The following is a 13,053-nucleotide window of genomic DNA, read 5'->3' as shown; positions in this document are numbered from 1 at the left end:
TGAACACTGTAGAAATTTGGTAAGCTTACTAACGGACATTAGATTAAAAGGCAAATTGGGTACGTAAAGAACAGAAGACAGCGGAAGAGATGGGTTAATTTCTACAGTGCCTAGTCCTTTAACTTTAGTTGTAGATTCATCAGCTAAAGTAACATGAGGGAAGGAAGTAGACTCTTGAAAATTAGAAAAATTTATAGAGGTACCTGACATATGATTAGTAGCTCCGGAATCAATGATCCATGAGTCAAAATTTTTGGAAGTGGAGAGACAAGCCATAGCATTACCTTTTTGTGCTAAAGAAGCAGAGGGAAGAGATGCGTGATTTGCAGTTTGGTACTGTAGAAATTTGACATAATCTTCCTCGGATATGGTAAAAGTCTTCTGGGACCCTTGTGCTGAAGAACTTGATTCAGTTTGGTCAATGGTAACCGCATTAGTAAACCGAGGTGGTTTTCCATGTAAATCCCAACAAGTATCATGAGTGTGATTCTTCAAACCACAATGAGTGCACTCACGGGTGCCTCGACCTCCACGACCCCCACGACCTCCTCTACTTCTTCCTCCACGAGAGCCACGTCCCAAGTTTAGTTGCTCTATCCGACCATTGTTAGCAATTAAAGCAGATTTGTCATTAATTAGAGCACCATCACCCTGTGCAGTGTCCTTAGATGCAGAACGTAAGACCTGAGCATACGCCTCTGCAAAGGATGGTAATTGTTCACCTGCTAAAATTTGAGATTTGATTGGTTCAAATTCTGGCTTGAGACCGGCCAAGAATTTGAGCACAAGCATTTGTTCTCTTTGCCTCTGCATAACTGTAATATCAGTTGAGAGAGGCATTACAGCATTTAATTCTTCTGATACTCGCTTAAGATCAGCAAAGTATTCAGTTACTGTCTTGTTATCTTGTTGCAACTGAAAATACTCCAAAGAAATATCATACATCCGTGAAAGATTACTACAGTATAATAACCGGACATAATCCCAAACTTCTTTTGTTGTCTCACAATGAGAACACATGTAAGCAATTCGTGGCTCCATAGAATTCCATATTGCTCCAAGAATTTGGGCATCCTCTTGAATCCACATTAGTTTCTTGTTGTCCTCCGTAGGAGAGTCATCTGTGAGATGTTGTTGCTTTCCTAAGCCTGTCAGATAAATCTTAACGGCTTTTGACCACTGTTGATAATTAGTGTCATTCAACTTCCAATTTGTGATTTGAGGCATCACCATTGGCATTATATTAGTAGACGTCACAATACCTTTTGATAGACTTTCAGCCATAGCGAATAGCACGCCAAACCAAACGAAGGATTAAAACTCGAGATGAACAGCGCGTGAACAGTGAACAGCGCAGCGTGAACAGTACCGATGAACAGTGCCCGTGAACAGTCGCGATGAACAGTATCGCGTGAACAGTCGCGATGACCAAAACTTTTGCTAGATGTTTAACCCTAACCCTAGGACTTTTGTTCTGATACCATGTTAACAGGTATTTTGGGAGGAAAACATCTAGTCACCGTATTATGAGTGACCAACTAGTATTTATAGGAGTACAAACCTAACAGACTATTTACAAAAATACCCTTACTAATTTATTATCTATAAGAATACTAATATTCTCCTAACACCAACTTCTCTAAATTCTAAGTGACCTTAAATAGACCAAAACAGGTAATGCTTAGCCTAATCTGGGGCTGAAATTATGCTGCATTAAATAAACTACTGTAAGTTGTTCACTGGCCAACTTGAAGTTAAGAATGGGGTATCCATTTATCCTAGATAACTATTTAGATAGATCTATGCATGCTTTCCAAATGAAAGAGAAGAAACAAACTTTTAGAAGTGCTTGTATTTTCCCAGCACACAAGGGTTACCTGAGTGAATGGTTTTGTGAAATTCAAAGATAAATTCAAGGGCATTTCTGGATTTCACATTGTCATGTCTGAAGATAAACTCGATTAATTATAATCACTTAGTTGTAGTATCATGTGTATTAGAACTTAAGGTTTGAAGGGCATATCTTGAAATTGGCAAATGCTGAAGTTGGTCATTGTTAGGCCAGCTATGGTAATTTTTTGGAGTCCTTTTTGGAGTCCAGTCAGACTCTATATTTAAAGTCAGTTTGGCTGCCTTATCCTAATTTAAACAAGGTATTTCTTTGAAAGTGTGGGAAAATGAGGAAAAGTCAGTTATGTTTCCCTTTGCTGTGTTTGGTATACAGGATAATTGCAACACTACAAGCAATTTTTCTGCATGTGGATGCTGCAAAATTTACGGGATTCTGGAAGGAAAAGGATAAGTTACAGAGAAGAATTTCAATTTGTAGTGCTGTCACTTTGCGCTGAAGTCTTTTCTCGCGAACTAACATGCTCAAAACATTGATTTTCCACTTTTCTTTAACTTACTTTACTGCGCATCACTTGTCTCACATAGCATTCCTTCTAGTTACCAAAGCTTTTAAGTGTTCGCTTTAATTTGACTTTTTTTCCCGTATGTCTTAGTTCCTAGCTTTTAACTTTACTGAACTTAATACCACTTCCAGTTTTGTTTCCGACAAATCTGAGTTTTAATAACCGTATGAAGCGAATGAAATAAATAAAATTATGTTTCATTGAGTCCACGATCTTCCATTGGGCTTTGTTTGAGAATTTTTAGAAACCACACTGTGGGATGTCAGTCTAAGGAAATTCAGGTGTAATTCCTATTTTGCTTTCTTGCTAAAGACTTCTATTTTAGTCTTTTCCTGTTATCAGATCCTAAAACGAACTGGTGTCTGAAATCTTTTCTGATTTACCATTGATTCTTTGCCTCTTCATCAGAATCTGGATCTTTGGCTGTTATTTTGTGAAGCAGTCCATTATGGTATACAAATCAGCGGCATTTCCTGATTTGAAATGACCCAAACGATAGATTTTTTAGAATAATGATAATGAAAAGATAAAGTAAAACAAGATTGAAGGCATGCTGGTTTTCATTGCTAATATTATTTGCTTTGTTGCACTTAAATTCAAAGTTTCTATCATCTTTTGTTGATTAAACTGAATGAATTTGAATTATGTTTGCAGGTTTGAAAAACAAGATGGTGTTGTTTTGATGGCTACTACCCGAAACCTTAAACAAATTGACGAGGCATTACAGCGCCCTGGTAGGATGGATAGAATATTTCATCTTCAGCGGCCAACACAAAGAGAAAGGGAGAGGATACTTCATATAGCTGCAAAAGAAACTATGGATGAGGAACTGATTGATTTGGTGGATTGGAGAAAGGTCTCTATGGTTTCTTTTGATTTTCAATTTGTTTTGAATATGAGATTTTTTGTGCTTGTTGCATGTTCCTCAAACAGCTCATATGTGGTGTACAAAGTCATTAATGCTTTTGTTCTTGGTGTTTGTCTTCTTGGAAATACTTGTTGATGACCATCCTTATCCTCTTTATTTTTGCTTTCTCTGGAACCAATTTTCATTTTAATGTCTCTTTTACATTAATGTTAAAAGATGCATGATGGTTCTTAAGGCTTTTCATTAGTTTGGCTGTTCATCTGTTGCTAACTAAGGCAAGCTTGTTCTCTTCAATTTGCCTGCATGAGTATTGAATTTCTTGCTCCAAAGTTTGTTCAGCAGTTTCAGTTATCCTATTGATTTTGCTTGTTGATTATGTCCTACTATTTGTTTCTAACTATGATTTTGCATGATGGTTCTTAAGGCTTTTCATTAGTTTGGCTGTTCATCTGTTGCTAACTAAGGCAAGCTTGTTCTCTTCAATTTGCCTGCATGAGTATTGAATTTCTTGCTCCAAAGTTTGTTCAGCAGTTTCAGTTATCCTATTGATTTTGCTTGTTGATTATGTCCTACTATTTGTTTCTAACTAGTATGTACAAATGATTTGGGTGCTATGCCAACCCCATTCCATATATGGAATGGATATCCACATACAAATATATGAAGACTAATATTGGAGAGATTAATATATATTAAATTAAGCCTCTATCTTTATTGTATATTTTGTAACGTTGTACTTTACACATTATACAACTTTATCTTTATACACCACAATAATTCTAATAGCTAGATCCTATGGCAGATGAATCTTTCGACCGTACGATCTAGCTATTAGAATACTGCTGATCATTATTTAATTTCAATTTATGACACTAAAATTGGAATACTTTTCATTTGATTTCGAAAACTTTTGATAAGAACTCATAAGTCAAGTTTAATTCAAATTCCCCGGGCTCGGGGGCGTAGTTATCCGATAAAAAGACCTACCTGCCATATAACTATTGTAATGAAAGATATATCTTTAGATGATGAATACGTAAAGATAAATTCACTAAAAAAACCTAGATGGAAAAACAAACAAACAGCTATGGTATATCATGATATGTATAGTAGTGGAGGAGTATGGGACAAAAAATAAATCCACTTGGTTTTAGACTTGGTACAACCCAAGGTCATCATTCTCCTTGGTTTGCACAACCAAAAAATTATTCTGAGGGTCTACAAGAAGATCAAAAAATAAGAAATTGTATTAAAAATTATGTTCAAAAGAATACGAAAATATCCTCTGGGGTAGAGGGAATTGCACGTAAAATTCTATATGTATCTATGAGATCGAGTATGGAATTCTGTTTACTCACTTTAAATTGAGTATCCCTTTCCTGCTAGGATTGGAAATCCTGTATTTTCCATATCTATACGATTGAGTCCTTAGGTTTCCGAAATAGTGTAAAAAGAAGTGCTTCGAATCATTGCTATTTGACTTGGACCTGTTCTAAAAAAGTCCAGGTATTTCGAATTGTTTGTTGACACGGACAAAGTCAGGGAAAGCCTCTGAAATTATTTCAATATTGAACCTTGGACATATAAAAGTTCTGAATTGAATCTCTTTAGAAAGAAGATTTTTTGTCTCATGGTAGCCTGCTCCAGTCCCCTTACAAAACTTTCGTTATTGGGTTAGCCATACACTTCACACCCATTAATACAACACCAACATTATTTGATTCCAAATTCAGAGCAATGCCTATTGTCCCCTCTTCAAATTCAACTAATTCGCCCGCCATTACTTCATCAAGACCATGAATACGAGCAATGCCATCGCCTACTTGAAGCACGGTCCCAGTATTTACAATCTTTACTTCTGTATTATATTGTTCAATCCGTTCGCGAATAATATTACTAATTTCGTCAGCTCGAATGGTTACCATGAGTATTTCTTAATTCTTTTTTGAAAGAAAACAAAAAAAAAAAATAATGCCTACACTAGAAAGACTAATCAGTTTTTTCTTTTATCGACCCTAAGATGCCAATATTGGCTGAGGCTTTCTTTCCAATGTTACAATTTCTTATGGATGACCTAATAAGCCGTGTAGAGCTTTCTGCTCTGCAAGTTGATGCATAATTTTATTTGTACCATTCTATATGTGCTTGTTGATAATATCCTACTGTTTACTTTTAGATGGTCCAAAATCATCTGTGTGTTTATGTTGATGTACTTGAGGCCTTTTCTTTTTTCTCTCCATAGAATGCTTCATGGATGATGATATGTGATTTAGAGCTATTGAAGCTTTTTTGATGATGAAATTTTTTGAGAAGCATGTTTCTGGTACTTAGGAGTCGCCTTCGCATGCACAGGGTCTCTTTAGTGGTTTAATTGTCAAAATAAACTGGATATTGTTGGCGCAGTTTTTTCTGACATGAGGTATCAATCAATTTAGGTTCTAGAGCACATCTGAGTCCAAGTTGGAGGTCTTACAGGCCTTAGAAGTAACAAACTTAAAGCAACTTGGTATTTACTGGGGCCAATTTGAAGACAGCAGCTGCTGTTATTCATGTAAAGTATAATTTGATTACTTGGTTTTAACTCACAAAACAATAATGCTTGCACAATTTTTCTTTGATGAGATTATTAGAATATTCATTTTCCACAAAAGATCAACTGCTATCATTTTTGGAACATTCACGTTTCATGTGGGTTAAAAAAATCCAATCCAATAGTATGGATACATTTAGTCTACCTCTTGAGGTTTCATTGACCTGAGTATGCCCCCTTTGGACTTAAATAATAGTGATATTTCCCTCTCTGATGATGCTAAGCTGTTATAAGTGATACCATGATTTTATTCTGTCTCAGTTTACTTATCTTCTAACGGAAACTTAGGTAAAAGAAGGGAAATTAGATGGAAAAATAATAAAAGAAAAGGTAAACTGAAAAATGTTAAACAGAATTTTTTTTATTTGTACTTTTTAATCTTTTTGTCACTGCTGCTCTTGTGAATTTATCTTTATGCTCCACTCTTGATTCCACTAATGTATAATGTTCTTAATTGCTAAAGTAGTCAAGGTTAAGTTTCAGCATCCCAGAAATAGTGTTAGTGCAATTTCTTGTTAATGATATGTTTGTCTTTTACAAGCCAAAGTACTTGTTGGTTTTATCTAAAACCCATTTTAGGGAAAAATTGCCTGATATCTAAACTAGATAGGTGAATTAACATTAATGAAACCTAGGAAAACAATCCACGAGTTAGCGTGTATGTTTGGAAGTCTGATGATTGCTTTGCATGTTCTATTTGTGCATGGTTTGTTGATTACTAAAACTTTGTTTAACCACTTATTATGGTTGGTTCAAATTGACAATATTGTTAATACTGTTCATGCAGGTTGCTGAAAAAACTGCCCTTTTGCGTCCAATAGAGCTAAAACTTGTTCCTATGGCACTGGAAAGTAGTGCTTTTAGAAGCAAATTTCTTGACACAGATGAACTTCTAAGCTATTGCAGCTGGCTTGCTGTAAGTACAGTTGCTATTGAAGTTGTATTGAAACTTGGTTGTTACTAGCTAGCTTGAATTTCAATGGCGTTGCTTGGGAAGAATTTGTTTCTTTACTGAATGTATTCACCTGTTTCAGATTTGTTGGAGAAATTGTTTCAGTTATTGTTGGTGGGTCATGCTCCATTTAATTATGCGGTAAAAGTCATAGGATCAGTATCAATAGCAGTCACTTCTGTTGAGCAGATATATTAGTTGTTGACTCCTTTCAGTGTATTTTTCCTTAATATTATGTGAGTAATTGCACACTGTAGTAGTTTTTGCAGTTATGTGCAGTCAATCATTATATTTTTCTTGCTGGTTTGCTGGAAAACCAAGAGTAAATTCAGCTGCAGCCCTGTTACTTGAGAATCATGATGAGCATATGACGAACCTGTTAAGTTGAATAATCCAACAATGTTATAGAACTGATTCACTTTGGTAGTTGATGAAACATTGAACAAGCATATGTTTAAATGCTCCATTGAAGGCACATTTTTAGGGGAAAAGAATTGATCTTCATTTTGTGTGCACTCCTAATTTTTTTTTTCTCCTTGAGATGTAATCTGACTTGATATCTACTGTCATACAGACGTTCAGTGGATTTGTCCCCAATTGGGTGAGAAAAACCAAAACAGTGGGGAAATTAGCCAAGATATTGGTTAATCATCTTGGATTGACATTGACTAAGGAGGACTTACAGAATGTGGCTGACCTAATGGAACCGTATGGCCAAATAAGCAATGGGATTGAACTATTAAATCCCCCTTATGAGGTAAGCAAGCATTTTCTCTAGGCTTTATTAACAAAAAGTTGCTTTGAATCCTTCATAATTAGTTTACCCTGGTTTCCTTAGAAATTTTGTTCTGGCCCTGATCAATTGTTGATTATCTATTTGCTACGATCATCTACTATCACTTGGGTTACATTCATGCTAGATACGAAGGAATATGCAGTATTATATTCATGCTAGAAACAAGGGATATGCAGTATCTCAATTCCTGTTTTGTGCACGTCTGATTTTGTACACATGTTTGATCTCATAATCATCAATGCCGGAGTTGCATTTGTATTGTTTTCCTGGTTTGCCTGGGCAAAGGCGGCAAAATCATTTTGGTGATAGACCTTTTTATTTAATTAAGGCCACATTGTGGGGCCATTTTTTCCCTCTTTTTACTTTCTGTAAACCTTTCCCACATTAAGCTTATCATACTCCATATTGATCTTGAAAACTAAAAAAGGGAGAGAAAACACTCTTTTTCATTATTCTTTTGGACTACACAATATACAAATATATACACTAGTGTAACCTAATTTAGATCTTAAAATTATGCTAATCTAAATCAATCTATTACCTGATTAATATCTGAACTATAATCAAAGCAAATCAAATCTAATCAAATCTAATCCTTCCTAATATCTACAATATCAAATCAAATCATATATTTATGATTTCTATAATATTAGATCACATATCTTCAACCCTCCCCCTCAAAATGGATCATAGATGTTAATCATGCCTATCTTGCCACAAATATAATCAATTATCGGACCATTTAGAGGCTTAGTGAAAATATCAGCTAACTGCTTTCCAGTTCTCACATGATTGGTTGAGATCAGGTTTTGCTGAATTTTTTCATGAACAAAGTGGCAATTAATTTCGATATGTTTTGTTTTCTCATGAAAAATTGGATTTGATGCTATATGAAAGGCAGCTTGATTGTCACACCATAACTTTATTGGAAGTGAATTATTGATTCTCACCTCACACAATAATTGATATATCCACATAAGCTCAAAAGTGGATTGTGCCATAGACCGGTATTCAAACTTTGCACTAAGCAAGATATTACATTTTGTTTCTTACTTTTTCATGCTACCAAATTTCTTCCAACGAAGACACAATATCCAGTTGTAGATTTTCGATCAATTTTAGAACCTGCCCAATCCACATCTGAGAAGCATTCAACATGAGAATGACCATGATTATCATATAGTATACTACATCCTGGAGCTCCTTTAAGGTAACATAAGATTTTCTCTAAAACTGCCCAATGGGTGGTTCTTGGTGAGGACATAAATTGATTCACGATACTAATCGAATATGCAATGTCCGGACGAGTCATAGTAAGATAATTCAACTTCCTCACTAATCTCCGATGCATTTCAGGATCTGAGAATAACTCCCCATCATCTGCTGTAAGTCGCATGTTGGGGATCATTGGTGCACTACATGGCTTAGCACCTAACTTTCCTGTTGCTTTCAAAAGATCAAGGACATTCTTCCTTTGGCGTAAGGAGATACCTTGTTTACACTTTGTAACCTCAATGCCTAAAAAGTATTTCAACATACCCAAATCCTTTGTTTGGAAGCCAAAATTTTTAAGAGTTGCAATACCTGCATTGTTACTACCAGTAATAACAATATCACGAATATAAACAACTAATAGGATAATACCAACTTGAGATTGTTGATAAAAGACAGAATGATCAGAATTACACTTATTCATGCCAAACTCTTGAACCACTTCACTGAATCTCCCAAACCAAGCACGAGGACTCTGTTTTAAGTCATATAATGACTTTCGGAGTCTACAAACCTTACTAGACTCCCCCTGAGCAACAAATCCAGGCGGTTGTTCTATATAAACTTCCTCTTGCAAATCTCCATGAAGGAATGCATTCTTAACATCTAACTGGTACAAAGGCCAATTATTAGTAGCAGCAAGGGAAATAAATAATTGAACAGAGGTGAGTTTTGATATGGGAGAAAACGTGTCTGAGTAATTCATCCTATATGTCTGAACATACCCTTTTGTAACAAGACGAGTTTTGAGGCAAGCAACAAAACCATCAGGATTGACTTTAGCAAACACCCATTTATAACCAATAGGTTTCTTACCTGTTGGTAGATGAACCAAGTCTCAGGTACCATTATTGTCTAGAGCCATTATTTCTTCCTCTACAGCAGCCCGCCAATCAGGATGTTCCAAAGCCTCAGATAAGTGTTGAGGAAGAGATATTGAATCTAAAGAAGCGGTAAAACAACGCAAGGAGGGAGACAAATGGTCATATGAAACAAATGATGAAACGGGATAAGTGTACTGTCTTTTACCTTTTCTTAAAGCGATAGGCAAATCAAGATTGGAATTTGGAAACTGAGGAAGCGGTGGATCAAGACTCGGATCTATAGACGGAGAAGGTGGTGAAGGATGCAAGTCTGTGTTGAGGACGACGAGAATACACCTGAGTGATTGGTGGTCTTGTAGGAACAGTTGTTGTAACAATGTAGACTAGAATATCATCTTCCTCCTCCTTACTATCGTAGACATTAGATTCAAGAGAAATAGATGTGTCTTAAAAAATGTAACATCAGCAAAGACTAAATAACGATCTAAAATTGGAGAATAACATTTATACCCTTTTGGAAGAGGTGAATAATCCAAAAACACTCACTTGAGAGATTTGGGATCTAATTTAGACACCTGAGGACGGGTATCACGAACAAAATAAGTACACCCAAATATACGTGGCTCAATGGGGAATAAAATTGAATAAGGAATCTCACCAGCAAGCACAGAAAATAGCATGCGATTAATTAAGAAACAGGTTATTGAAAAAACATCTGCTCAAAATTGTTTAGGAACCTTCATGTGAAATAGGAGGGTTCTAGCAACTTCTAATAACTGCCTATTTTTCCTTTCAGCAACACCATTTTGTAGTGGTGTGTCAGGACATGAAGATTGGTAAAGGATTCCATTTTCTGTCATACATGAATTAAAGAGTTTAGAAAAGTACTCCTTTGCATTATCACTTTGCAAAATACGAACAAGCACATTGAATTGCATATTTATTTCAGTACAAAAGGAACAAAAGATACTAAGTAAATCTGAACGACTTCTTATTAAATATAATCAAGTAACATGAGAGTAATCATCAACAAAGGTAACAAAATACTTAAAACTAGACTTAGATACTATTGGACAAGGGTCCCATATATCTGAGTGCACTAATTGAAAAGGAGATGTAACCCATTTATTGACTTTAGGCAAGGCAAACGATGGTGCTTGGCAAATTGGCATGACTCAAATTTTAAATGGGATAAATTTTGAAAATTTGGAAACAACTTCTTCAAGGTGGGTAGAGATGGATGACCCAAATGACAGTGAATTTTAAGTGGAGTCAAGATGGAGGAACATGCAACAGGTTTTGGCACTTTCATTGAATGGGTTTTAAGTGTATACAGGCCGCTAGACTCACGTCCTTTACCAATAATCTTCCCCGTCATAAGATTCTAAAAAACACCGTACTCCGGAAAAAATGAGACACAACACTTGAGAGTTTTTGTAATTTTACTAACTGAGAGTAGATTAAAAGAAAAATTAGGTAAGCATAAGGTTGAAGATAAAGGGATAGATGACATAGGAATTGCTACACCAGAACCCACAACTGAAGCACATGATCCATCAGCCAAAGTAACATTCGGATAATCTTTGTTAGAATTAAAAAGAGAGGATACCTTTATTACTGGTCATATGATATATTGCACTGGAATCGATGACGCATTTGTTAGAAGAAGAAGATGACACAAGGCATGTAGTAGGTTTACCTGAGTGATCAATAGAAAGAGAATTGGTACTAGAATATGGGTTAGCAGATTTTTTTGAGGCCTGAAACTCAGTAAAACAAGCAAACTCATCAGTGGAGATGAGTATGGATTTTTGTCAGAGAGCACATAATTGTTTTCCTGGGTTGCGAAATTTGCAAACGGGGATGTTGTTGAGGTCTACCATGAAGGTTCCCACACATACGTATGGTATGACCTGGTTTCTTATAGTGGTAACAGACTTGTTAATTTGAGTTGTATTGTCCATGACCAGCAATCCTATCAGTCCCATTTTTGCCACTGTTTCTACTATTATTTCCTCGACCAGCTCCACTTCGACTCATGAGAGCACTAATAACATTAGAAGTAGACAAAGATCCCTCGGTTCTCAACACTCGTGTGAAAGTATCACAAAGGGAAACAATCTCTGAGCTAGAGAGAATTTGTGTTCGAGCAGCAACAAACTCAATTGATAATCCTGCAAGAAAACTCATTACACCCATTTGTTTCCGTTGAAATTGTTGAATTTTTATGTCAGTATTAAAAGGAAGGAGAAAATTCAATTCTTCATATACTCGTTTGAAATCCATAAAATATTCTGAAAGAGATCTTTGCTGTATTTTTTAGACGGTAAAATTCCTTGCAAACATCATATATATGATTCAAATTACCCTTACCAGAATATAAGAAAGCCAAATAATCCATAAGATCTTTAACAAACTCACAATGATTGATGAGACTGACTATCACATTATCAATAGAGTTTCGGATCTGCAAAAATAGTTATGCATCTTTTTGTAGCCAAACCTTCTTTTCTTCCCCATCAACGTGTGGGTCATCAGTGAGATGATCATCTCTGTTGATGCTGCGCGATGTATTCAAATAGTTTTACTCCAATCCATAAAATTTTTTTCACTCAATTTGTGTTCAGTAATTTTTGATGTTGTAGGAATAACATCAGAAATTACTGTTTTCATCTCTTTACTAATATTTTTCATGTCTGCTATTATAATTCACCCAAGAAAGAACTAAAAGTGACTCAATAGGGTTACGTCAAAAGATAAACTGATAACAAAACCTAAAGTTCTGATACTATGAAAACTAAAAAAGGGAGAGAAAACACTCTTCTTCATTATTCTTTTGGACTACACAATGTATAAATATATACACAAGTGTAACTTAATTTAGATCCTAAAATCATGCTAATTTAAATCAATTTATTACCTAATTAATGTCTGATACTATAATCAAAATAAATCTAATTTAATTTTTTCTAATATTTACAATATCAAATCAAATCATATATTTATGATTTCTATAATATCATATCACATATCTTTAACAGATCCCATTAAGCTTCAGAATCATTTTATGTGAATCTCTAGCTAACCAACTACATTTCTGAAACCAAATTGTGTGCCCATTTCCAGTGACACTAGTATATGCCCAAAATGGCTTGGATAGCATTTGTCGAGTTCTAAAGCAACAGGCTATTTTGAGCTAGATTAGTCTTTGGAGGTATAAGCAATTTTTTGATGTGTTTGGGGCTTGTATAGGAAATAGTTCGGAAGTTGTATTCGCCACATTTCTGGACAAGTAACAGAGCAGCTTTTATAGATGCTATTGTGAACCTAACAAATG

At 35.3% G+C, this 13,053-nt stretch overlaps 1 protein-coding gene across 3 annotated transcripts in view; it reads left to right on the top strand.

The window, feature by feature from the left end:
- Positions 1-13,053, top strand: part of LOC113716626 (probable inactive ATP-dependent zinc metalloprotease FTSHI 5, chloroplastic) — a 53,152-nt gene that overhangs the window by 16,616 nt on the left and 23,483 nt on the right. For all 3 annotated transcript variants that reach the window (XM_027241022.2, XM_072070204.1, XM_072070205.1), the window contains exons 10-12: positions 3,069-3,270; positions 6,660-6,788; positions 7,399-7,581. In XM_027241022.2, coding sequence (XP_027096823.1) covers positions 3,069-3,270; positions 6,660-6,788; positions 7,399-7,581 — 514 coding nt within the window. The remainder of the gene's footprint in view (positions 1-3,068; positions 3,271-6,659; positions 6,789-7,398; positions 7,582-13,053) is intronic.

The sequence above is a fragment of the Coffea arabica genome, chromosome 11c (genome assembly GCF_036785885.1).
Source record: "Coffea arabica cultivar ET-39 chromosome 11c, Coffea Arabica ET-39 HiFi, whole genome shotgun sequence".
Lineage (NCBI taxonomy): Eukaryota > Viridiplantae > Streptophyta > Magnoliopsida > Gentianales > Rubiaceae > Coffea > Coffea arabica.
Note: the sequence above shows the minus strand (reverse complement) of the source record. Positions and strands in the feature narration are given on the sequence as shown.